We start from the raw sequence: 26490 nt of genomic DNA, 5'->3' as shown, positions 1-26490 counted from the left end.
TGTGAAAACTGGAAACCTGGGGAACTAACAAATTCCCATAGACCCAGAGACTGGCTAATTCTGAGCTGAAATGAATCAAGCTTCAACAACACTATCAAGTGCTCAATGGCTAAGGTAGAAGTAATTAAGACCTTTTAGTTCTCTTTCTGTTTCTAGCATCTCTATTTTTCCATTTCCTCAATTTTCAAAACACCTATAAAGCAAGGGAAAAGAGAGGCCAGTGTATTATTTTAGTTAGAATCTGGTGACAAATATACAGAAAATTGGTCTGCTTCAGCCAGATTGTAAATCCATTTGGTAAATTCCAAGAATGATGGGGAAAACCCTCAAATGTTAGTCTGGTTTGACAGACTTACTTGGGTTTAGGTCACTTTGTACTTTTCAGTACTGTGACAAGTCTCAGTGTAAAACCCAAAGCCCCTTTCCTTGAAAACAAGATCCCTGAGGATATTTTGTGCAGACATTCAGAGAAGTGCAGTGAAATGTTGCAGTCTGGAGATGGAGGGTTGATTTTGGTTGCAGTAGTGTTAGGGGAGGTTCTTGCAGGGAGTAGGATAGACTGGGATCTCCACCCCTTGCTGGAGTTATAAAGGCACTAGCATCAAAGGAAGGAGCCAGGGAGGAGTTGAACAGCAAACTCCTTTCCTCTGGAGCACTGGGTGAGGAATGCTGCAGAGCTGTTAAACTAGTAGGCAAGGTTTTGTTTCATGGGAAGAGAACTTACCTCTTTCTTTTGTCTCCCAGTGGGAAAAATGTGGCTGAAGTTTCTTTTGGCTATTCTTCTCTGGCATGTGGCAGCTGCAAAGGAACCTGAGCCGTAAGAACTCCCCTCTTACTACTCTTAGTATTTGTGAGAAGGCTTTAAAGACAGTGCTAGCTGTGTTATTGATTTTTCTCTAAAAATTAAATACTGCCAGGGCTCATCTTTTATATCTGGAGAACTAAAGCAGAATGAGGATGGCAAGTGAATTGTTCTCATATAATATGATCAGACCTTCCATCAATTGCAGAGCTTCCTGGGAAGCTGATGTGTGCCCAGAAAAGGCAATAGCAGCAGTGACAGCAGGGTGCTTTGCTAAAACCAGGTGGGCCCAGGGCTGAGATAAAGAGCAAAAAGGCAAGAGCTGGGGGCAGTAGCAGGACTGGGCTTGTTCAGAGCTGCAGGACAGAGTGAGGAGCACTGGCACTGTGTCCTGTTTAATCTAAAGTAATTTGTGGGGACTTAATAACAACGGTGTTATGTGTTTGCTTTATCCTGATGAGGCTGTTTCTCCTGTACATATGAATGTGACCACTTCGATGTTGGGATTTCACAGGCAGTATGTCCTGATGGTGCCTGCTGTCCTCCAAAATGACTCTCCAGGTCAGGGCTGCCTGCACTTCCATAACCTCAACGAGACAGTATCTGTCAGAGTAATCCTAGAATACAGCTCTGTTAATACCACTATTTTTAAGAAAACCATGACAGCAAGCAGTGGTCTACAGTGCTTCAAGTTCAAGGTAAGTTAATTTTAATTTATGCCTCCATGGAAAAGAAATGTAAACAGGGATGAGAAAATTAAAACAGAGAGCACAAAAGGGAACAAACAGGGAAAGAAATAAGACTTGTTAAAGGAAAGATGAAGCATAGGAGAGTAACATAGTAACAGAAAAGGAGGCATTTTTGGTAGACATAAGCAATAAGAAAAAGCCCATAAAGGTGGTGAAGTTGGTTGAAGTGGGATTGTGTCTCGTTGTATGAGCCCAGGACAGAGGTGTTGCTGTTCAACAGGTTCTGGAGCAAATTATTTCAAGACTAACAACCTCTCCATGTTTCTTCTTTCTTCACAGATTCCTCCTGCCCACTCTGCACCCCTGGCTTTCATCTCCTTCTCTGGCAAGGGCAGCACCGTCAGCCTAGAGGAGCGGCGGTCAGTGATGGTCTGGAGCACAGACAGCATTGTCTTTGTGCAGACAGACAAACCCATCTACAAACCAGGACAGACTGGTGAATGTCCACTTTGTCTATAACATGGGCCTTAGGAGGCAATTTCTTCAGACAGAATTTCTCTGTCTGGTGTTTTTCAGGCTGAGCTATATTCTAGGCAGTTTCTTCAGAGTTCCTGTTAAAACTGTTCCAGTGATTTGCTGTGGAGTTAGGGAGTCATGCTCAGGATGTCAGGAGACTGTCATCCCATCATCTCTATTATTCCATTCAACCCTTCCTCCCAGGTGACAGAAACTATCACTGCTGCTGTTTCATCACTGATGACAGGCCAGGATAGTGGGTAGAGGTGATTAAATCAATATCTGGCATAAAACAATGCTTCCCCCTGTGGTGCTGGTCAGCATCAAAATAGCCTAAACAGCAAGGGTGAAATCTGTTTCTTTAAAATTAATTATAAGTTGTTAAAGACAAAATCATGCTATTTACCTTCTGGCCTCCTGTGTTTTTGGAGTCTGGATTTTCATCTAGAGTTTTATTTTCTTGCAAAGTTGTATTCCTGCACTTACGCTATCCCCCTACCCATGCTTCACACACGGACATTAAGCAGAGCTGCATTTTTCTAGATCCACTCCTCAATTAATTTCTAGGCTTTAAGGTTTTCTAGCACATGCTATAGGAAACCAGAGAAGAAGACTTTTTCCCAGAGATTAGTCACATAATGCAGGCATTAGACTAGATTGGTTTTCACTTTAATTCAGATCAGTTCTATCTATATAGATACATAGTATGGATACATATCAGTTGGAATTTCGTGCCACTAAGGTGTGCAATATGGGTTGTTTATTGGCCAAATGGCTTGGGTTTGAGCTAGGGAAAGCAGCAGACAAAATCAAATTATGAAAAGCTACTGCAGTTCTTATTTGTTCAGTTATTCCTTTCTGTGAAGTTAAACTTTCATGAAAGTAAACTTTTCATAACTAACATTAGAGGAAACTTTTATGAAAGAATACAAGAGCTTGATGCTAGGGAAAACCCCTTTAATCAAAGTCTGTGTAGGGCTCTTCTACCTTCAGATGCATTTTGTTATGTGAATCCTGTGCAAGCAGGACTGTTGGAAGATCTGTGAAACTGGGAGTACTAATGAATGCAAAACATCATGCTCAGCAAAACAAAGTATGGTCAGTGCTAACATCCTGCTTCTTGCTTTTCCAGTGAGGTTTCGAGTTGTTGCCCTGGATTTAAATTTTAAACCTGTTCAGGAGAAGGTGAGTGACGAGTAATGCTCCCCTGTATTTAAAATTGCTGGGAGACAACTCTTCTCAAATTCTACATAGAATATTGCTGTGGACAAAAGGAGATGTTGCAGAGAATAATTGCCAAAGAATTAACCTGATTTCCTAAGGACATGCTGTAATCCAGACTTTCATTAGAGTCACAGGGAAGAAGGCGAGTGTGTAGCAGTTTGAATTCCTGACACAACACCTTCTGTAATTGCTGGGAAAGAGGCTCAAACCCCCCTCCACTTTCCTGCCACAGACATTATCTTAGCTCTGCCCAGAAAGGCCATGGTTCAGGCTCCTGCTCTTACAGTTCAGCAAATGTTGCTTGCAGGCATCCGTAAATCATCCACCTGGCACTTTGCCCATTTTAGAAATGGGGAAAATTAAAGAGAAAGTTGCTGCCACAAATATTTATCTCCTCAGAGGTATTCTTTCCACTGCCAGCAGTCTCTCCTCATGCTCATAGTGCATAAGGAAATTAATGGAAGGGTCTTCACTGGCCTCCTCTCCTGTGCCTGTAAAGCAGCAGACAGCACAGTGGCAGCAAAAGAGCTGGTGCTAACAAGAAGCCCAAATCATGGTTTGTGTGCAGCTCTATAACTCTGCTCACTCATACACTCTGAGAGTGCACTAAAACCAGCATGATCAGAAACTGTCCTACCATTCTCATTTCATCTCTCTCCTTTATGCAAGCTTCTTATTGAAGTAAATTGCCGTTAAACTGATTAAAATAAGAGATGACGACCTCTGATGAATGGTATTATGCTGAATATTGGTTATATATTTCTCACAGTCCTGAGGAAAAACCATTTGTGTTTGATCAGCCATCTAATATCTTCTTCCATTCTGTTTTTTCCTCTTTCAGTACCCCTTGATTGCAATTCAGGTAAGAAATTTTTGTCTTTGTACTGCATTACTCCAGGCACGTGTCCTTATGTGAATGTCCTCTATTGAATGTGTCCATACACAGACAAATCTTGCAGCTGAGTACACCAGCAGAAATTAAAAGAAACTCCTTAACACAAAACAAGGATTCTCTGTGAGCTTGACATGGAGATCACACCTGTAATTCCAGCAGTCAACATCTGTAGTGTTCTTATCTCTGCCTTTGATTCCCCTCCCCTTCCCCGGTTTGCTCAACTTATTTTGGGGTATGTTTTTCTGTAACTCTGGTGCTGCTAAAAACTATGAGCAAATGTAGGTTGTGAATACAACTACTAACTATGTCAGTACTTTCATGGCATTTTCTGGGGATTTTTAAAACAATTGCTGTTCATGTCTAGACAGCATACTTACAAGTTTTCATGTTACACTGTGAAGTCAAGGGACTTTATTTTCTTTGCAGTGAGAACATCCATCTTCTGAGCCCCCCACATGTTTTCCTTCCAGCCATGGCTGTAAAGAGTCAAGGAAATGGTGTGAATGAGTTTTCTTAAGTCTAGCTAGCATAACATATACTGAGAGAAAAATGCCACCCCAGTGAATGCAGAAGAAAGGTTTCCTTCCTTCTTCTGGCAGCTGAAAAAAAAAGCTGGGGTTGCTAAAGGCCAAGGTTTGTGTGGGATAAACTTGGCTGAAGGGAGAGCACAAAGAAGATTTTCTTTCTCTCCCCTCTTGACACAAATCTAGAGCAACATATACTAAAGAGCAGGAAAGAGCAGTATTGTGCAACTTTCCCTGATGATTGAGACTAATAAGTAGGCTGGCAGAGGATGCCTAAATTGGGAACAATAGATGAGAATCAAACAACAATAATAATAACATGAATAATCGGAGTACAAAGGCGCAATTTAACTCAATGCGTGTGCATTAAGCAGCTTCTCCAGGGTGTTAAAGCAACCTGCTCTTTTCTTCTTTGCAGCTGGTTTTGTGTGCCAGTAGCAAAAGATTTCCAAGGCAAAAAATCCATGAGTCTGTATTCTTTTTTTCTTCAGGATCCAAGGGGCAACAGGATCTTGCAGTGGCAAAATGTGAAGTCGGAGATGAACATTACTCAGCTAGAATTCCCACTCACTGAAGAGCCTATCCTGGGGAACTACAAAATCATCGTAGCAAAGAAGTCAGGAGATAGAACCAATCACTCATTCTATGTGGAGGAATACGGTAAATGACTCCCTTTTTTTTTTTTTAATTCAGTGTAGGAAACATCATTAGAGATGAGCCCATATCAAGCAACCTTTTTGAGTGCTAAAACTTCAAACAGCTTCCTGGCAAATGCAGCTTCAGTTAATTGTCATTAAGAACGGAGGAGATTAAAAGAGCAAGAAAACAGTAAAAAAAAACCAAGAAAAATTTACAATTTTTCACACACTCAGCCAGTGAAATAATCTGCATAAGAAAGCAGCAAGTTGATTTCAAATTTCAGTGAGACAAACTAATGTGCCCTATGCCCATGAACTTTCTTTGCCAAAACTCCACAAGGCATCTAGACATCACAGGATTCATTTCAGAAGTTCTGTCTTCTCCTCAAAGTGTTGCAGAAATGCTTCAGTAAGCCTTTGCAGATCAGGCCAGTTCTTTATATCATTTTGCCACCCAGGTTCTTAGATCCCATTCCCTCTATTATTAACAATAAGATATATCCTCATTTTTGCTTTCATCTTAGGAGGTTCTGCAAATTTACAATATGCCAGTGTTGGGTTTTTTTATTTTTTGCTCTCTGTCCTAGTGTTGCCAAAGTTTGATGTCACAGTCACGGCCCCAGAAAGCCTCACAGTCCTGGATTCGGAGTTCACAGTGAAAGTCTGTGGGTTGTAAGTACCAAGTGCAGAGCTTTTAGAAATATGTTGAAGTGGGAGAAATTCCCAAAGACTGGGAAAAGAGCCAGGGCTTAGAGAAGAAGCCAAAATATGTAGGGCCCCAGTAGAGGTTGGTGAGGGTTGACTTGGTCTTTGGAGCTTTCATTTATTTGTGTGCTCATCTCATTTTATTGTGTAAGTATTCCGTTCCACATGGTGTTGCACAAGGTAGATAAATCTTTTGAGAAGTTCCCTGGTAAAGTAGGATGTGTCCACTCCCAACAACCCACTTCAGAGGGAGACCTTCATAAAGCAGAGCACCATTGAATTCTAGTGGGGGTATTATGGTTCCAGTTGTCTAACTCCCCCTCCAGGCTTGGTCCTTCAGAAGGGCCTTGCACAAACAACAAGATCTTGCAATTTGGAATCCAGAGTTGAAATCCCAATACCCTGGCAGATATGAGGAGTTTTGCTTTGATTTCAGTGAGCCTGGAACTCCAATCTTCAGCTGAAATTGGAGTTTAAGACAACATTCTTAATTTGGTCAGTAGCCACATCTGTTCATTAGGTTCATAAAAGTATTTGGGTTTGCATTCAAAGTGTAGCTTTGTTTCATAGGTTTAGGTGTGAAAAAGAACTAATTTTGATTTCTGAGTTGTATTTTCTATTTTGTTAAATCAGGAGAGTCAGGAACAACCAGTGAAACTATTCCATTCTCTGGCTTCCCAGCTCGCTGCTGTCCTGGATCTATTCCTGCACACATTTGCTTAAGATTGTTTTTCAAGCATTAGCTCACAGACCTCATCAGATCATGTTTCCTCTTCCTCTAGGTACACCTATGGCCAGCCTATTGAAGGGAAAGTCAAGCTCAGTGTGTGCAGGGATTTTGATTCATACGGGAGGTGCAAGAAAAGCCCAGTTTGTCAATCATTTACCAAAAATGTATGATACATAATTATTATTCCTCTTCCTGCTTGTCCTCTCTTCTGTGTTCTTGTTTCTCTCCCTTTGCTCATCACACTTCGCTTTCTCTCCTTGATTCTTCTCTTCACCCTACTCATCTCTTTGCTTGTATGACTAGCAAGGAGCTCAGGGCACCTCATTTCTCTTCTTGGCTTCCTGCAGGTCTGAGGGATTGACATATTTCTTCTTCATGACTCAGTTTCCCATAAACATGTATAAATCATATTGAAACTACTGGGAAAAGGCTTCACTCACTAAAGAAGGGTCCTGTGTGTTGTCAACACCCTTTGCAAGTTATGATCCTTGACAACAGGATTTGCTTTCTTCCCTGTCCAGCTGGAGACGGATGGTTGCCTCTCCCACGTCTTCAGCTCCAAGATCTTTGAGTTACATCGCACTGGTTACATGAGGAACCTTGACGTGAAAGCCACTGTGACAGAGAAAGGAACAGGTAATCCCTTCCAGACAGGCAGAAGCAGCAAAAGTGGTGTGGTCAAGAAGGAGAGTAGGAGATAGCCTCTGCTTGCTGAGCACAAGAATGTCTCCCTGAGGAAGGTCATTTCTGCCAGCACAGTGACCATCTCCAGGCAAACTCTGCTGATGCTCTGTGCAGGACAAAGTCTGTCTTCTCATGACTCTGGGCATGTCTTCCAGGCCTGCAATTTACAGCTGCTCAGGTTATTTCCATAACTCGGGTGATAAGCACCGTACAGTTTGAGAACATGGATCCCCACTTCAGAAGAGGAATTCCTTACTTTGGGCAGGTAAGCAAGAGCTTGGAGGGCTTGTGTTGGAGATGATTGACAGGCAATCACATAACAACAATGAAGGCAACATATAGACGACTGTTTGGGGTGGGGGTGCTCTCCCCAGTCTTCTTTTCTTACATGCAATGCCCTACTGGTAATTCTGAGTGCTGAAGATCCATTTATTCTGAGTTTGATTCTGCCAGAAATACTTGAAATCAGGACAATTCATTAGTTGCATTTCTCTAACTTGCATTTTAAGCTTGCTATAAATCACTGCCTCCCTCTTCAGAAGTGACCATCACATGCCAGCCAGACATGAATAGAAGCGCTGGTGGATGAGGGAAGAAAGAGGCAAAGGAATTTAGGGCACACAAAAAATCAGGGAAATAGCAAGAGTTTCTGTCTCAGGAAGGTTTTTCATTATTTTGTTTCATGACAATACCCACATAACTCTGTCAGTTGTTTAAAGGGTAGGGATAAATCTCTCTCCTTCAGTTCATCTTTTGCCAATGAGGAAAAAATAAAACGGACCAGTAGCACTGAAAGGAGACGAGATTGCCTTTCAAGGGCGGGTTTTTTTCCCCTCTGTAAAGTCTATATAACTTTCTTATTTGGTTCCCATTGCCATTCTGTTCTTTTTCTTTAAAAAAATCAAAATGCATGCTCATTTCTAGCAACATAGAATTTACTTAATGGGATGTTATTTGTTTAACACATAAATAGCAGAAACAGCATAGACAGAATCAGAAAAATGTTCAAAACAAAGATGTGGAGAAAAGGTTTTCAGACACTGAAAATAGCAGCAGCAGACTCTCAAGACTAAGGAAGGAAAAAAGGAAGAGAGAAATAAAAAAATATTTTTAACCTGGAAATGTATAGTCAGAAGAGACTGATCAGGAAAGAGATGAGAAGTGAAAGTTCTTGCTCCACGAGAGGACATTATCAATGGTGTGGCAGGTGCTGAGGAAGCCCCTGCTCCAAACCTCATAAGATAGCTCAGAGAGTTGCCAGAAAGCAAAGACAGAAATTTTAGTCATCAAGTATTGCTTTGAGGGAAGATAAAAAAGTAATTCTGCTGTTTGGAGAGCAAAGGAGTGCAAAATATCAGTATCTACATACAGAAATGCATTCAACATGTTTCACATTCCCTTTTACAGATCAAGCTGGTAGACAAAGACAACTCTCCAATTTCCAATGAGGTCATTCAGCTATTTGTCAATAACAAGAATACAGACAATTTCACCACGGATCATAATGGTGTTGCTAGGTTTAGCATTGACACATCTGAAATGCTTGATCCCGAGATGAGTCTGAAAGTGAGTACATAACAAGGCTGAATAGAAACAAAGAGAGAGATGGCTGCTCTCAAACTGAACCCAAAAAATGATGGGATGAGGTTTTTATTCTGGTAATAAAAATATGCTTTCTTCATATATCTTCATTGTGTAGAGCTCTCAAAAACTACTTTAAGAGGAGTGAGGAAACCATCTGAGTTGTGGCAATGCAATGGCTTGCTGCAAGGCTGCCCTTTCCTAACCAGATTTGCTTTAGATGCAGCTCTTATCTCTACACATTACGTGAACTAGTCATTCTGATGTCAGAATGTGATGACAACTTCCCTAGTGATATGTGTTTGTTCTCCTTTTCTTCCCCACTCCCTCTCCTGTTCAGGCAGTTTACAAAACCAGCGACCACTGCCACTATGAAGGCTGGATAGAGCCTTACTACCCAGAGGCGTCTCTCTCCGTCCAGCGCTTCTACTCTTGGACTGGCAGTTTTGTGAGGATTGAGCCCCGGTGGAAAGACCTGAAATGTGGGCAGAAGAGCATGATCACTGTGCACTATGTCTTAAACACAGAAGGCTACAAGAGAATCAACGCCACGAACTTCTACTACGTGGTGAGCATGAGGTCGTGGGTTGGTCTGCTGAAAAAAGGGCTTTGCTGGGCAGCCATCTGGCAATCCATCCACAGGAATTACAGCAGTGAGTGATCTTCATGGTATCCTCTGTCCCCCTTTTCCCTTCCTTTTGCTTCTGCTTTGTGACCAGCAACAAGGCCCCAGCAGCAGCAATGGGACTATTCAGCATGCCCTAAGGCTTATGTTTAAGTATTTGAGATGTCTCATTGGAGATTGTCCTGTCCATGCATAATGAACCTGATTGCTGCTTTCTCCCTCCAACTTCTGCCAACCCTTACATGTCTTGATATTCTCTGCACAGGGCATGGCAAAAGGCAAGATTGTCCTCACAGGGGAAACTAAAGTTAATATCCAAGCTGGTAAGTCAAGTTGCCAATCCATATTTTTGCATTCAAACAAACAAAGAAACAACCAAACACCCAGATGGTTGAATATAGCAGCAATAGGAAGGGCTGCATCTCTCTCCACCCATGCATGTGTGCATGACAGTAGCACTAGCACTAAGATCACTATAAAGTCAGGTTTAGTCCAGCAGTTACTGAATTTTATATTAGTCAAATAGTGTTCTCTAAAGATCTTCCCAAAGGATGACATAGGGAATGCAGAGTGTCTGCTTTAGGGTCCTATCTGAATATGGCCACGTGTTCAAATCTGCAATAAATCTGAGACCCCCTGGATTAAATCCAGGCCCGTCACATCCTGGAAAATTGTTCAGTTTATCATCTTCAGATTGCTCCACTGACTGGTAAGTTAGATACCTGTTGAATTTGGCTACTACTACAGTAAATCTTTGATATTCCTTCCTTACTGGTGACTTTATTTCTTCTACCAGGCCAGAATGGCACTTTCACCATTCCCCTTGTGGTCAGTGAGAAAATGGCTCCAGCCCTTCGGGTGCTGGTCTACACCTTACACCCTGACAAGGAGCTGGTGGCAGACAGTGTTCAATTGCCAGTTGAGAAGTGTTCCAAACACAAGGTGAGAGGCACTAAGATATAGCAAGCCTTACCTGCTGTCAGATGAATACAAATTTTTTGTGTATACACCCACAAGAGTTTTGTTTCTTGTTTCCTTCCACTTCTCTCTACATTACTCCTTTTATTTTTCCTTTTTCTCTTTGGCCTTATATATTTCCTCTACCACTACCTCCTGGCCTTATTGTCAGAGATATATCTTATTTTAACATTAAAAACTTTTCAGGAGACCCACATAAATCCCAAATGATTCTTGCTTTGCTTAAACTCTACTAGTGTTCCATTCTGTTTTTAGACTTTCTGTTCTTCAACATAGTGAACACACTTTAGACTTATCCCACCTGATCATTCAATCTAATTTTTTGCACTTTTTTGTTGAAAAATGCATTTTAGGTTTGGCAGAACAAAATACACATGGAACGGAAAACCAAAATAGTGGTCTGGGGTTTAAGCATTTCTTCCTCTTTTTTTTAATTCATCATTATACACTCAGATTTCACCAGTAATATTTTTCTAATCTTTAGCTCCTAAAAGCTAAAATGCATGAAACTATAGAACAAAACAAACCAAGTGACATTAAACAAAATGTTTCTAGTTGCCCCTCCTATTTTTTCCTCTTCTCTAAAAAAAATGTGAAACAGATTTTGTTCCGAATAGATTCAAAATCTGCTTTATACATTTGCTAACATGGGCCATGGACCTAGGAAAAATATGATTTGCTCACTGTAGGGATTATTACATGTAGTTGAGTCATAATAAGGTTCCATTTGATTTGATAATGACAGCAAAAGAATCACACTTTGTTTTAAATCATTTGAGGTAGGCTTCATTTAAGCCATCAGAGGAACCTAAGTGTGCTTATTGCCTAAGTCGCTGTTGTGACAGAGGCCGGGCCAAGAGCTACAGTGGGGACCAGACATTCTCCTCCAGGCAGATCTTCTGTGCTTTAACAGAAAATCCTTAATCCAGAGCAGCCCAGCAGCGTGGGTCAGCCATGCCAACGCCTGTTTGATCAATTTCAGGTCCGCTTGGAATTCTCTGAAAAGCAGATGCACCCAGCTTCCAGTGTCAGTCTGGTCATTGAAGCTGCTGCCAACTCCTTCTGTGCTGTGAGGGCAGTGGATCAGAGCGTGCTGCTCCTGAAGCCAGAGACAGAGCTGTCCATGGAAATGGTAAGCTGCCAAATGCCTTGTCTCCTTCCACTGCTTCTTCCTCCTCCATTACAGTGTCTCTCCACTTGAGATCCTTAGACTGAGTTAGAGTCTTACAGCTTCTGGCATGTGCTGGTCGTAAGCCATCTTTAGTAGGCAATAAGCAGATTTTCTTTCCTGTGGATTGTAAGTCCTCTTTCACATGGAATTTAGTTTAACCTGTGACTGGTCTCTGGCAGCACAACCCTCCAGCATATCTGCCACTACTCCCAGTTTTGTGCCATCAGCAAACTTGCTGAGGGTAAACCCTTGCTGCAACATCCAGATCATCAAGGAAGATGTTGAGCAAGATTAGACCCAGTACTGGAGTGGCCTGGGGTACATCACTGGGTACTGACCTCCAGCTGGACTTAGTGCCACTCAATACTGCCCTCTAATCCCAGCCATTCAGCCATTTCTCCAGGAAACAGAACGGGGTTTCAAACAGGCTGTCATCTCAGTTTTGGCAATTTTCAGTATTTGATGGTGTGAGTAAGGTTGATGTTTACATACTCACAGTTCCTGTTTCCTTACCCCTCACAGGTTTACAGCCTGCATCCCCTGCAAGATTTTCAAGGCTACGTCTTCCATGGGTTCAATCTAGAAGAAGACTCCCAAGAGCCCTGTGTCTCATCTGACCACATCTTTCACAAAGGCTTGTATTACATGCCTGTAATGTCTGGATTAGGCCCAGATGTGTACCAATTCCTCAGGGTAAATGTCCTGTACATTACTTAAATATCCTTTAGTGAGTTTCTGCTTATGCAGTGTTAGATTCTGCAAACAACCCTATTAGTAAAACTCATACATGACAAACTCTCCTCTTAGAACTCTATTCTCAATTGATTCCTGTGCCTACTGTGATTCTCCAGCACACATAAAATTCCCAAAAGCCGCTGCATACATATCTCTGGGCACCTCTGTGGTGGAAACATGGTAATGGGAAAGAGGGAAGAATGGAACAGCTACAGTGTGGTTACAGCTAATGCTCAAATGTGTTTTTTCAGGATATGGGAATTAAATTTTTCACCAACTCCAAGGTTCGACAGCCAGTTGTGTGCACTGGTGAGACTGTGAGGCGTCAGCCATATGTAGTGAATGCGGGGCACGGGGCTGCTGCACACCATGTCAAATCATCAGGTAACACAGAGGGCAGGACAGAGATTTACCTTTCTCCTTAAAGGAAGAGGTATTCTTGCTATACACACGTGGGCAGTACTCATTGACCACTTTGGTTTCGATATTGAATATTGGCCTGGCATCGAATGAGACAGCTTAAGCTAATGGCCAATGCCCAAAAGAGCCTTTCAGGTCTACACTTGTGATTCATGTCCAGTTTCACCCTGGGAATTGTTGGCAATTGGCAGTGTCACACAAAACTAACGCTGCTGACATTGATATCCTTCTGACCAGAGCTAGCTGGAAAAGACTGTGTGACAGTGTGAACAGTAATCAGAGCTAAGAGCCAAGTGACCTGAGTTCTAGCCCTAGGTCTCATGCTCATGAGAGACCAAAGCAATGTTTTCTTTCTCCTTTGGCACCAGGTAATAACTAGCTGAGGGATATATTAGCAACATTTAATAATATTTGTGTGGCACATGTGTATATATGAATATTATATATTCTCAGTCAGAAAGTAATGGTAAAACACTTATTGTCCTTCATACTGGCCCATGCACATTCAGACCTGTCCTTTCTGGGCACCTCCATTATATGAACCAGGCTTTACTAAATTCTCATTATCTCTTACCAGCTGAAGCTGCTAGGGAGGAACAAGAGAGGACACTCATCCTTGAGACTATTCGGGAATTCTTTCCTGAAGCTTGGATTTGGGATATAGTTCCAATTAAGTGAGTACTGCTTCTTTCATATCTTTGCCTTGCTTTAGGAATTACTAAATATGTTCTCTGGCGTCCTGAAAGGTGCCAATCCCTTGCCAACTCTTCTTTTTGGCCCAGATGGCCTTGTTTTCAGTCATCAGCTGCCTATCTGCCCTTCTCTTTCCCATGATCAAATTCCAAAGATGTCCCTAAAGACACCTGTTGCCACAATGTGTGTACCATGAGTCATATTCCCTTCCTCAGGAGAAGGACACCTCTATTTAAAATACGGATTTGCAGAACAAGAATTCTGAGCTTTCTTTCCAAACTCAAGGATATGATGGGCAGAGGAACATTTAAATGGTTAAAATTTTCTCAAATTTTAGTGATCAATTCCAGGGATTGTATGTGGGATTTCTGCAGACAGAATAGGGGAAGTTCTGGTTCTCAAAACTTGTTGCATCTACTGAGAAGCAAGTTATCTGAAATTTACCCTTTCTCCAGAGATTTTATCCTTTCTCCATTCCCACCAGCTCTACTGGAAAAGCCAGCATCTCATACACCATCCCTGACACCATCACCAACTGGAAAGCCAGTGCTTTCTGTGTGGAGGAGTCGGCTGGATTTGGCATGTCTGTGCCTGCCACCCTGACAGCCTTGCAGCCTTTCTTTGTTGACTTGACCTTGCCATACTCCATCATACGAGGAGAAGATTTCCTGCTTAGAGCCACTGTCTTCAACTACCTTGACCAGTGCATTAAGGTGTGTACTTCTGCCCACATTCCCAGACCTTATCCCATCTCCAAAGATGCTGCAGCAAAATGATTGGTGCAGGTGGCTGGACCTGCTCTTGACGGAGGTACTGCTCATTCTAGCTGACCACAGATTATCCTGACTGGATTTCCTCTCTCAGGACAAACAGTACAGAGCAAAGGGAGATCTTGTGAGCTGTGACTGGGCCAGATCTGTAAAGCAACTGTATCAAAATCCATAGAGAAAGGAAGAAAGTGCTTTGCAGAGTATCACTTACCATCCACAGACATGCAAGCCATCAATGGTTTCACTGGGGCTTTTCCTTAAGAATCAGGTGTGCATAGGATGCTTACCATCCTCTGTTAACAGCGAGACTGTTGAGAGAGGCAAGAGGGAAAACTGTTCTGGCTACATCTGAAGGATGATTAATCAAACATCATCATCATCATCCAAGGCCTTAAATCTGCCCTACACTTAACTCCAGATGTAAGCAGATAGTGTCTCACCGCCTCTGACAACAAAGCACCGTTTACAATGTGGTACAAACCTTCATCCCATTACACCACTCTTTCTGTTCTCAGATTAATGTCTCACTGTCGGATTCCCTTGATTACCAAGCCAAACTCATCTCCCCAGAGGATGATGGATGTGTATGTGCCAAGCAAAGAAAGACCTATGTCTGGAATATTTTCCCCAAAGAAATTGGTAAGTGTTCTGAATCTACTTGGGTTTATGTTCCAAGGTTGATACTAATTTATATCTTACCTGAAAAAACTTAATCTTTTTCCAACCCAGAGAACTTGGTCTATGACTGTTCTTTCCAGTTCTTTGGGTTAAAGAGCTTCTCCATAGCTTCAGTGTGTTTATCATTGCCATTTTTAGAGATCAGTTCTCTTCCCATATGTCTCACCTACAGTGACTGACTATTCATTATGTTGAACTACATAATTTTATGCATCAGATGAAATATCTTACTTTGTCAGTCATCCTGCATGGCAGAGGTCCATTTCTTTCCCTTTTTTTTTTGCTGCTATTTAAGGTAATGTGGTGTTCAGCATTACTGCAGAGACCAAGGATGATGAAGCTTGTGGAGACAAAGCTCCCAGGAACATCAGTGTTGCCTACAGGGACACCCAAATCAGAGCACTGCTGGTTGAGGTACTGCTGGCAGCTCTTACTGTTTGTCCTGCACTCCTTCTCATGAGGAAACTAAAACACAGTGGAAGTACCAAAAGCAAGGAAAAGCTTTTCAGGTTCCCTAAAGAACTCCTGGTATTTCTCCACCTTCATGTGTCTAGGACAGGGTCTGGCTGTTCAATCTAAGACCAAATCCATCTGATGTACCCTTCCATGAGGATCAGTGGGTGTTGACATGTCTCCCTCTTGCAGAGGAGAAACTGGAAATGAGGGACTCCATCTGATGTGATCTCCCTTTTAGCAGCAGCCACATCATACATGAACTTGTAAGCCGTTGCTTCAATCCACCTGTTTTGTGACATAGGAGATTGGGAAAGGGGGTGGCATGTTGACACTGAATTTCTTCTGCATGCTTTTGTCTCACCCACTGCATGTGTCTCTTCTTTCCATCTCCTTGCAGCCTGAAGGAATCAGAAGGGAAAAGACTCAAAACTCCTTAATTTGTACAGAAGGTAAGGGTCTTATACACCACTGCCCTGAGAAGAACTGAAAGGATGTTTGGAGACTGCACTCTTTCCTGCAGTGTTTGTGGATGTTTTCCCTTCCCTTTTTCCCAGAGTTGTCCATATGAGAGCTAGTATGGGTGCAATAGTTATTATTATTCCCAATGTTATTAATATTCCCTGCTACCAAATTCCTGAGTGGTCTGGTGCATGTCACTGAGGCAGCATCTGTGCCTTGCCCAGATGTGCTCAGATGCTGCAGGAAGGCTGCTATGAGGCTCTCAAAGGGAGATGACCTTTCTGTGCAAATCATGTCCTGTGTTTCTTTCACTCATGTGGAGTGCTGTCCTCTCTTCCATAGACACCTGTATCTTACAGCTTTCCACCTCTGGTGGGAATGGGAGAGGGGATGCAATGTTCTTTTCCCCACCATCTCAGTGCTGATGGCAAACAGCTCCTAAGGTTTCCTGACTGGCCTAAAAAGGCTAAAAACCTGTTCTGACCTTCATGAACCAGCTCCACCAATAGTGTCACTGAATGAACCCCCAAGGGTCACAGATAATACAACCTGTGAGCACCAACCTTACCCTGTTTTACTCTTTTATATTGAGCAACGACAGTGACCACATCATTTGATCCTTTTTTCACAATTTTGATTTTGCTGTGTCCCCTTCTCCATGCTCTTGGTGAATGCTGTGAGTTTCACTTTATTGCTGTCTCTTGTGTGCAATTTCGCACTGTGCAATTTGTACCAGGAGCATTTCACTGTTATAATTAGTATTCCCATAAAAATGACAAATATTTTTCTCCACAGATGATGTAGTTATTCAAGATATATCTCTAGAGCTACCTACAAATGTTTTGGAAGGATCAGCCAGAGCCTCCTTTTCTGTTGTTGGTAAATATGTAATTAATAGAACATTTTTAAAAAAGAAAATATAGAAAATCCAACATGAAAGCTCTTTCAGGATTCAAAATATGAGTTTCCACTCCTAGTGTGGGAAACTTTTGAGAAAAGACACTGATTCTCATCTTGTCCAGCAATATTCTGCATCAGCAAGATGAAGTTTAAACACCAGTTGCATCACTCTTCACTATTCTGTTTACATTTAGTGCATTTGAAAGTCTTTCTCTGAAGCAGCAGCACAGTTCTGACTTATGACCTCAGCCAGATTCATACTTGTATGGCATTTTTCTATACATCCACCTACAATCAGAGATGCCAGTAGAGTCTATTCAGTCTTTTCAGAACATGGATTTGGTCACATGGCTCACTGCTTGGTAATGTTGGTGACTTTTAGAAGCTCTTTCCAGAATTCCCTGGTTGGGTCTGTGCTACCTTTCCTAGAAATAACAACTAAGAGGTGTTCTGTGATACATCTGCATTATCAACGTCCCTTTGCAGCATTAGCTGTTAATTTTGCAATAAGTGTTTGCAATAAATAGCTCTGGCTATTCCCTTCCATCCTCTGGAAACAGAAGTTTCCTGTAAGTTCCCTTCATTTCCAACAAGAAGTATCTGCTTGAAGTGGCACTAAAACCAGGAGTGTTTCTGGTAAGGGCAATTTTGATGGTGTAAGGAGAGGCAGGGAGAGGATTCTTTGTTGGCTGCAAAGCAGGACAAAAGCCTTCTCTGTTGAGAAGGCTCCCAACCCCTGCTAGGCTTTTATGACTCTGCCTGTGGAATGGAAATCACTGGTGATTTCAGTGGCCACGAGTTGTGCTGATCACCCCCTCTCATCTCCTCTTCCCAAGGTGACATCATGGGCACTGCCATGCAGAACCTGCACCAGCTCCTCCAGATGCCCTTTGGCTGTGGGGAGCAGAACATGGTCCTCTTTGCCCCCAACATCTACGTCCTGGACTATCTGAACAAGACAGGGCAGCTGAGCTGGGAGGTCAGATCCAAGGCCACTGGATACTTAGTGAGCGGTGAGAGCTTTGTGTTTCCCTTACAACATGCTGAAATTCCTGTGGAGGGCCAGTGACCAGAAGCAGCAGCAGCAGCATGGCTACCCTGGCTGATGGCATCACAGCTGTAGCACAGCCCAGAGACTCAAGGATTTGCCCTCAACCAGACATTTTTTACTTTCCTTTATCTTCTTATCTTATGCCTTTTTGCTGACATTCAACCGCCCTGTTTTTCCTTTGAGGTGTTGTCTTCCAGTCCCCTTCTCTTTTCCCACTTAGGCACAGCATGTATCCTGATCCTGTAGGTTTAGTTGGAGCACTGAGCTGATGGAGCTCTGCCTAGTCTCTCAGTGTTTCTGCCAGACAAGATGTTCCATACTTCCATTCACAGGATCCCTCAGAGCTCCCCTCCTGCTTGTTAGATATACATTGCCTTTCCATTCTTTCCCAGACAAATGTGTCAGCAAACAAAATAGGGTTTTGCTTTTACTTCTAAGAACACTTCCTTTTCCATATTCTTGCAGGCTACCAGAAGCAGCTGTCATACAAACGTCCTGATGGGTCCTACAGCATCTTTGGCACCAGAGATAGGGAAGGGAACACCTGGTGAGTGACTGGGAGCAGAATTGGCTCAGACATGAATTTACCTTCAATTATTATGAACTTGCATTCAGTTATGGTGCAGGTAAGAGGCAGCTTTCCTGTCTAGGACTGGGTATTGGGAAGTACTAAAGGAGGAACTATCTTTCCATCCTCTGCCAGGCTGGGTGCTTGAAAAGATCCCTAAAGACCCAGCTGACTTTCTGATTCACACTCCTGCTGTCTCCTATGAAAGCCATTGCACTGTGGTGCTCTGCAGACAGGATCAGCCACAGAGTGTGCTGGACATCCTCCCCACGTCCTATTTAGCTACTACTCCTTCAACTATTCTCTCTCTGAGGAGCACACAAAGAGAAAGCAAGCCACCAACACGCTGGCTGTAACTCTTCATGCTCTTCAGCAGCACGAACAGGAGGGCTGATTTCTTCTGTTTCTTCCAGTGCTCGTCTCACAGCTCCATCTTTCCCCTGCAGGCTCACTGCCTTTGTGTACAGATCATTTGCACAAGCTGGTCGCTCCATCTACATTGATGACCGTGTCCAGTCTCAAACCCTGCTGTGGCTGTCCAGCAAACAGAAGCTAGATGGCTGTTTCCGGAGTGTTGGCACACTCTTCAACAATGCCTTGAAGGTAGCAGAGAATTACTGCTTGGTCAAATTTATACTTTTCCATTAAGAATATGTTCTCCTATAACTGCCAAGAACTATGTTTCGCTCCAAATGCCTGTCTTCTTCCAAGGGCTAATTCCCCACATCTTATAATGAGTAATTTCAGCTCAGTCAGCTTTCGTACACCTACTTTACCTGTGATGTGCACCTGAGATAGGGTTACAGGACTGTGAGCTTGAAGGAGTGATGTTTTTGGATTTAACAGCAAAGATCTTCTCTGGATTTGTGAGCTATTCCAGAGCTATGTGAATGCTCTCTTTCCCTGTGGGCTGCCTCAAGAGCTGTCCATACTCTCTCAGCTGGGACATGGCAATTGATATTCAAAGGCTCTCATCCGTGGCATTTACAGATTATTCCTCTCTCTGTGTTGTTTCCAGGGAGGAGTAGACGACGAGCTGTCACTTTCTGCCTACACCACCATTGCCATGCTGGAAGCTGGGCACTCCAGTTCGGTAAGGAGACTTACCTGGTACTCAGATGGAACTGGTCCCCAGCTGTTGCCTTGGGTCCAGCATCTGCTAAATTGTCTAGGTAGTAAAGAGGGAGAAAGAGAGGGAGAGAGCTCCCAGAGTAGGTGACCATGCTCTCTATCTGCACTGGTTGCTGTGACAGAGAAAATCTACATCTCTACACCTCTTAAACCACCAGTCTTTGAGCAGAAACTGTACAAACCTCCGTGGGATTAGATCTTCTATTTACAAGGCACAAAACATTTAGTGACACCCTTTAGTTGCCAATAAAAAGACTTGACAGGAAGAAACCTACACATGGCAGGTAGTAACCCACACACCTTAGCTTAGCCTCAAAGACAGCCCAGTCAAGAAAGTAAGTTGTTGCAGGTAAATCTATAAAATCTACAAATGGAACTAAAAGGTACCTTGGAAAAACAAATGTCCATCAGAGCAAAAGCTGATCTGTCCTTTTCAAAAAGTTGGCAGTACAAAGGTGACTACAGAAGAGATGATGGATTTCAATACACAAGTTAGCCTCCACTTTTTCAAATCCTTTCTGGGGACATGGAGTCAAACTGTATTTTTTTTTTTGTGGGTGTAAACCTATTACAACATCACAGAATTCAAGTTACACCAAAGTCAGTGAGGATAGAAACCACTAAGTTAGATTTGTTCAAGACAACGAACTCTTGACTATAGAAATGCAGAGCAAATAATTATCATGGAGGCAGGCAGAAGGAATTATCTGTGAAATCTATAGACCAACCTTGTCAAGAACACCATTAAAAGCTACTTGATTTGTTTGATGTTTCCTACAAAATCCCTCCTTGAGTAATTCTGTATTCTCTCTCCTGAAGTCATTATACAAGCTGAAGTCCCACTCTCATTGCTGTGATAGTGACAGGATGAGGAACAAGTTTAAAGAAAATATATTTTTGAGCAGGTGAAGACTACTGTCCTGAATTAAACCCACATGGTTTTTTGTTTTTAAGTACCCCGTAATCCGAAATGCCTTTTTTTGTCTGGAGACTGCATCTGAGAAGAATATCAGTGAAGTTTACACCCAGGCACTCATGGCCTATGCTTTCTGCTTAGCTGGCAAGGCAGAAAAATGTGAATCATTCCTTGAAGAGTTACAGAAATCAGCAAAAGAAGTTGGTGAGTTTCAGTCACCTGGGGAATTTGGGACATGGGAGGATGGAACAGATCTTACTGATGGTCTGACCTTGGCAATATTGAGGGAGTGGGCACATGAGCCAAACCACAGGAATGATCTGTGGAGTTAACCTGCAGTGTATTCATTGAACAGATATTACTGATGGTCTAACCTTGGCAATATTGAGGGAGTGGGCACATGAGCCAAACCACAGGAATGATCTGTGGGGTTAACCTGCAGTGCATTCATTGATGTGCAGGGAGTCCTTCTGAGGAAGAGCCCAGATGCAGAGAAGAGAGCAGTGAAGAGAGCAGTGACTCCTGTAATCAGTCCTAGTTCCTCTCTTTGTTTATTCAGATGGCTCACAGCACTGGGAGCAGGAGGAGAGGTCTCCATCAGACAAATCTCCCTCCTTCCTTGACCATGCCCCTTCAGCTGACGTGGAGATCACCAGTTACGTGTTGTTGGCTCTGCTCCACAAACCCAAGCGGAATAAAGAGGATCTCACCAAGGCCTCAGGGATTGTGCAGTGGATCATCAGGCAGCAGAATCCCTACGGAGGTTTCTCTTCTACCCAGGTGCCAAACCTACCTTCCACTCCACAGCTAGTCCTAGGAATCAGGGCACTGTTTTAGGGTTCCAGCAGAGCTCTGACTACCCAGTCCTGTTTCTCTTTTCTAATTGCTGTCTCTGAGAGAAACCAAACCTTAATATTAGGAGGCCAAAATAATTTTCCCCCCCCCCTTAACTATAGAAAGGTTAAACCCCTAAAAGAGTAATTTGACTAGCAATAAATACAGATATTTGTGTCAGGGATGAGTCTAGAAAACACCAAGTTCCATCTGTGAGATGACTCATGACTTCCCCAGAAAACACAGGCTTCACCACTATGAAAAACTCCAGAAGTGCACTCTGCTTCTCAGATTTTATGTTCTGAGACCCTTGTGTCAGGAGAGAGATTCTCCTACCCTAAAACATACATAAGAGAATGAAATGGCTCCTTTTGTGTGGGAACCCTGGAATTATACACAAATTCAGGAAGAAGCAAGTGTGATGGGTTTTGCAACAGTGACTCTGATCTCCTCTGCACTGGTCATGCTGTGTAGCCAATTGTCTTTTATTATTTTCTTTTTCTTCAGGACACGGTCATTGCCCTTCAAGCACTCGCTGCTTATGGTGAGGCCACCTACAGCTCTGCTTCACAAAACGGAGTCAAGATCACTTCCAAAAAGCCTTTTGAGAAGGTATTTTTTGTCAACAATGAGAACAGGCTCCTGGTGCAACAGACTCACCTTCCAGAGGTCCCTGGGAAATACAGCCTGACAATGAATGGCACTGGATGTGTACTTATGCAAGTAAATGTCTGCTTTCTTCTTCATTGTGTCTCACTTTTTGCACACAAGATAGCCATTGTTTTGATGATTTTTCTAGCTGACTCCTCTTTATTTTTCCTAGTTGCTTGATTTCCCTAAACTATTGAAACACTCTTTTTCCCATCCCACATCTCTGATTCCTGGGGAGTTCTGGCATGGAAAAAGTCCTTTCTGATCAACATCTGGTTTCTTTCTGGGAGGTGACTCTGGGTACAAGCACCTTCATTGTTAAAGAGTAGAAGTCTTATGTGTTCATCATTGATATGAGCAAGCATCTTCCACATAAAACCAAGTGCAACATTGCCAGAAAACTTCACTAAGTCTGGGTTTTTTTTTGGAATGCAAAGAAAATCTTTGGCATTCTTGAACAAAAGGGTTTTTTCCTCTTCCAGACAGCACTGAGATACAACATTCACCTTCCAGAGGGTTCCTCTGGATTTCTGCTTTCAGTACAGACATCGAATGCTTCCTGCCCACAGGACAGACCAGCAAAATTTGATATTGTCCTCGTGAGCAGGTATGTGCCACCAGCAAACCATCTGCACACATGGCAAGGCAAGTGGAGAATACTGCTGTGTGTTTTCACTTCAGTTTATGAAGTCAAGAACCACAGGCTGATCAATATGCTGGTGGTACCAGCCTGTTAGACACAGTGTCCCCAAAGACCCTGACAGGGCCCTCTGTTCTTGCAGTTACACAGGGAAACGCGGCAGCTCCAACATGCTCATCATCGATGTGAAGATGCTCTCTGGCTTTGCTCCTGTTAAGTCTTCCCTGGATAAGGTAAACTAAGAGGAGCAAGGCTAAATTACCAGAGGCATGGTTAAGAACCATTCAGCCACAGACCCTGGGAGGTGTTTGCATGGCTGCACTGTCCATTCCTGGGTGGAGGGAATGCCCTCCAGGGAGCTTCAAACACACAGACCCTCCTATATTTAAACTAGGAAGGATTTTAGCTCGAGCCTGAGCAGCTGGCATCTACAACTCCAGGTAGGGAGAGGGTGGGAAACCTCTCAGACTAGCTCTGAAATGCAGATCACACCAGAGTCAAGCAGAATTCCCCAAGTGAATTGCAGTGACCTGTGCATTTGGAAAGAGCTCATACCCCCAACTAAGTCAAGTGGTGGGTTTTTGCCCATCCTTTCAACCTATTCAGCAATATTTGGGCTCTAAAAGTCAACTACCAGCCCTCGAAACTTGACTGGGAGAAGAAGGAATACCACAGGCATGCAGCAGTAGGGTCTGAGGCAGCCCTTGTTTTTTAATGTTTTACAAAAATATTTATCTCCATTTTCTTTCTGTTTCAAAGCTCATTGACAGTCAAACAGTGATGCAAGTAGAAAACAAGAAAAATCACGTCCTCCTTTATCTACAAAATGTAAGTTCTGGTCACTGTCTATTTGATTTTCACAAAGGATGGAAACAGCATGCAATAGGTAACCACAATATGGATATACCCAAATGGTGCATTTATCATGTTCTCTTCCTCAACAGTTTTCTAATGTAATCATTAAGCTGCCTACTTCCCAAACTGCATGTGACTTCCCAACCTTCCAAACAGCTTCAAACTGACAGCTGTCCTGTCAGCAACTAAAAAATAAAAAAAATCATTAAAAAAAAAGAAGAAAGCAAAAGCACATTGAAATTACACAAAATTCTTTCTTCTTTCAGTAAAAAGCAGATAAACACTAGAAAAGTGATTCCCTTGTGTGTATGCCTCTTTGGCAGGCTTCTTATAAACCTCGGTCCTTCCAACAGGACATGAAACACTGCTTTCATTCTACCCTGGAAGGATTTTCTTTGCTTCTCTTACACTGAATCATTGCAAAATTCTGCTTGTAATCTAATCCCTGAATCACAATTTACTTAGTAAATAATTTGCTCAGGGCACTGTAGAACTAACAGAAGCCAATACCCCAGTGATGGACTCTGTAAACAGTTTCTTGGGGGCACATAATGTCCATGTCTAAAGTGGGAGGGTTTGGAATACCAGACTTTATCATCCTGACCATTGGGAGATCCTGGAAAATTAAATTCAGTCCTGTGGACAATTTTCCCACCTCTGGCAATAGGATATGCAGTAATTAAAGAATCAGGTGATACATGCAGGACAGTAAAATCTATTAACTTTTCAGTTCAGTTTCACTTTGGACTCTCCAAACATGTTTGGATAATGGCTGTCCCATATCTGTGGGGGTGGCATCAGTGGGATTTGGAATATGCAACCTGTCAATTACCACCCTTGTGCTCTAGATGGTATTGTACAAATAAAAAGACTGATGTGATCTCTGACCTTCCATCCCAGCTCTCACAGAAGAAAAGGAAAGAAATCACTTTCTCGGTTGAGCAGGACTTTGTAGTGACCCGCCCTAAGCCAGCAGCTGTGCAGATCTATGACTACTATGAAACAGGTATGTCTTTGATTTTAACCAGTGTGAAGTGTGGGGACAGGGACAGGGACAGGGACAGCAGATCCAGCCCTGCTGCAAACAGCACTCCTCTGGACTCCATCAGCACCTGAATCTAGGGCCAGGGAAGAGATTCATTTCACTTTAATGAGTCTCATGCCCAAGGTGATCAATGGGCATGACTGGGAAGTTATGAAAATACATGCACCAGAATAAAGGATATTTCAAGGATCTCCAGTTTAAGCATGCCTAGGTTATATCCACCCCCAGGGAAAGGCACAAAAAAAGCTCTCCAGGGTAACAAGAACGTTTCTATTCTTCTTCTCCAGAAGAGTATGCCGTTGCTCAATACTCATCACCTTGCAAAGAGGTTGTTGCAGAAACGGACTGAGGATTCGAAAAGGTAAGTGAAAGCCAGAAAATAACCAAACAGGCAGATGAGAAAGCGAACTATAAAGCAGCAAAAACAGAGTGAGTAGAACAGGAACAATTCCCGAAGAAATGAAGCCTCCATGAGGATTCTTGGGGAGCAGGCAGAGACAGTGGCCAGATCCTGTCCCATGACAGCAGTGGAATCCAAGTGGGGACCAAGCTGCTGTTCATGGGAAGAGCTTAGCATCCACAAGGAAAGCCAAAGTGCAGAATAATGGAATGACTGGGAAATACCTTCAAAGCTTCCTCAAAAGCTCAGATAGGTACTAAAGAACCATTTACCTATGGCCATTGTCAAAAGTCTTCCTTCTGGAGCCTATGCTTCCCAGACCCAAGCAAGGTTTTCCATGTGGACTAAGAGAAACATTTTCTGGGACAGTAAGTACATTATCTGAAGAGAACACGAGGTGACACAAATCATGGAGCCAGTGTATTAACTAGTCAGAGCTATGATGCTGCCTGGCTGTAGAGGAGGTCAGGTCTGCACCCTGCTCAGCACAGCAGTTCTGCTGGCTGCTGTCTCATGAGCAGTTTCTCAGGAGTCCATGCACGGCTTGCTGCAAGACCTTGGTCCAGCTTTTGTCTGTTTCGCACAGAAAGAACTGACTGCCCTGTGTATTGAAAAAATGCCTGTGTTTTGTAACCTGCAACTATTGGTTCCCACTGAGGTTATTTTCTTTTTGATTTTCACCTGCAGGAGCACCATAAAAGTTGAACGAGTGGTCAAGCACCCTATTTTCTTCTGTCATGAAGTCCTGGAAAGAGCCATTACATCACAGTGGGGCTCCGTGACGTTGATTGAGCTAGTGTCTGACTCTGTTTCTTTTCACAGCACATCTCTCCAGCTCTGTAGCATAATCATGTATACCTTTCCACCAATAAACCTCCCTTTTACATTGGGCATTGGCTTTTTTTCAGTGTCACAGAACAGGCATTTTGATGAGAGCCCACATCATGACTGCTGGCTGGGGAGGATGAGGAGAGGAACACGCTTGTCCTGCCTGCAGCACTCTGCCTCATCTCTCAGCTACAGCTGATAACCACTGGCCACTGCTGCAACTCACAGGGTGCTCAGTGCCCTCACATCCAGAGGTGGCACCCACTGCTCATGGCTGCTGGACAGCCTCCACCTTTCCCCAGGCCTGTGCCAGCACTGCCTTTGCCCCTCTGGCATTAGAGTAAGGGTTTAGGTGTGGACATCACGGAGTGACTCTGCATCATGCTCAGCAGGGAACAGGGGGAGGGAAGGGGCAGCTTGCACTCCAGGCCTGTGAGTGCCTGGACCCACATCCTCCATCTCACCCTGCCAGGTCCACAAGTCTGGCCAGAGTTTGTCCAAACCAGTCCACAATGGATCATGGTACCCAGCCACCAGCAGTGACCCTCCCCGTTTTCCCGCCCCTCTGGTCATCCCCTCCTTCATCACGCTTGGAGCCGTGGTGGTTTCTGCAAGCACTAACACGTTAGCAGAGCAGCATCGGGAGGTCTGGGGCAAGGAATGAACACGGATGCTGCTCCTGTGTGCCGGGAGCAGCA

At 43.2% G+C, this 26490-nt stretch overlaps 1 protein-coding gene across 1 annotated transcript; it reads left to right on the top strand.

The window, feature by feature from the left end:
- Nucleotides 1–637: 637 nt before the first annotated feature.
- Nucleotides 638–25839, top strand: LOC103827209 (ovostatin-like). The gene is made up of 36 exons (XM_009102693.4): nt 638–817; nt 1317–1500; nt 1831–1987; nt 3140–3192; nt 4073–4093; nt 5142–5310; nt 5876–5960; nt 6776–6887; nt 7245–7359; nt 7563–7672; nt 8815–8973; nt 9329–9556; nt 9879–9936; nt 10410–10555; nt 11574–11723; nt 12285–12455; nt 12749–12881; nt 13495–13591; nt 14095–14323; nt 14896–15019; nt 15354–15472; nt 15912–15963; nt 16769–16852; nt 17710–17886; nt 18390–18471; nt 18939–19095; nt 19511–19585; nt 20578–20743; nt 21099–21319; nt 21881–22096; nt 22507–22631; nt 22807–22897; nt 23424–23492; nt 24420–24525; nt 24852–24925; nt 25652–25839. The coding sequence occupies exons 1-35, from the start codon at nt 708–710 to the stop codon at nt 24911–24913; spliced, it is 4413 nt and encodes a 1470-aa protein (XP_009100941.4). The 5' UTR covers nt 638–707; the 3' UTR covers nt 24914–24925; nt 25652–25839.
- Nucleotides 25840–26490: the final 651 nt, after the last annotated feature.

The sequence above is a fragment of the Serinus canaria genome, chromosome 1, assembly GCF_022539315.1.
Source record: "Serinus canaria isolate serCan28SL12 chromosome 1, serCan2020, whole genome shotgun sequence".
Taxonomy (NCBI): Eukaryota; Metazoa; Chordata; class Aves; order Passeriformes; family Fringillidae; genus Serinus; species Serinus canaria.
The sequence above is the reverse complement of the archived record's forward strand: the minus strand, read 5'-3'. Positions and strand labels throughout refer to the sequence as shown.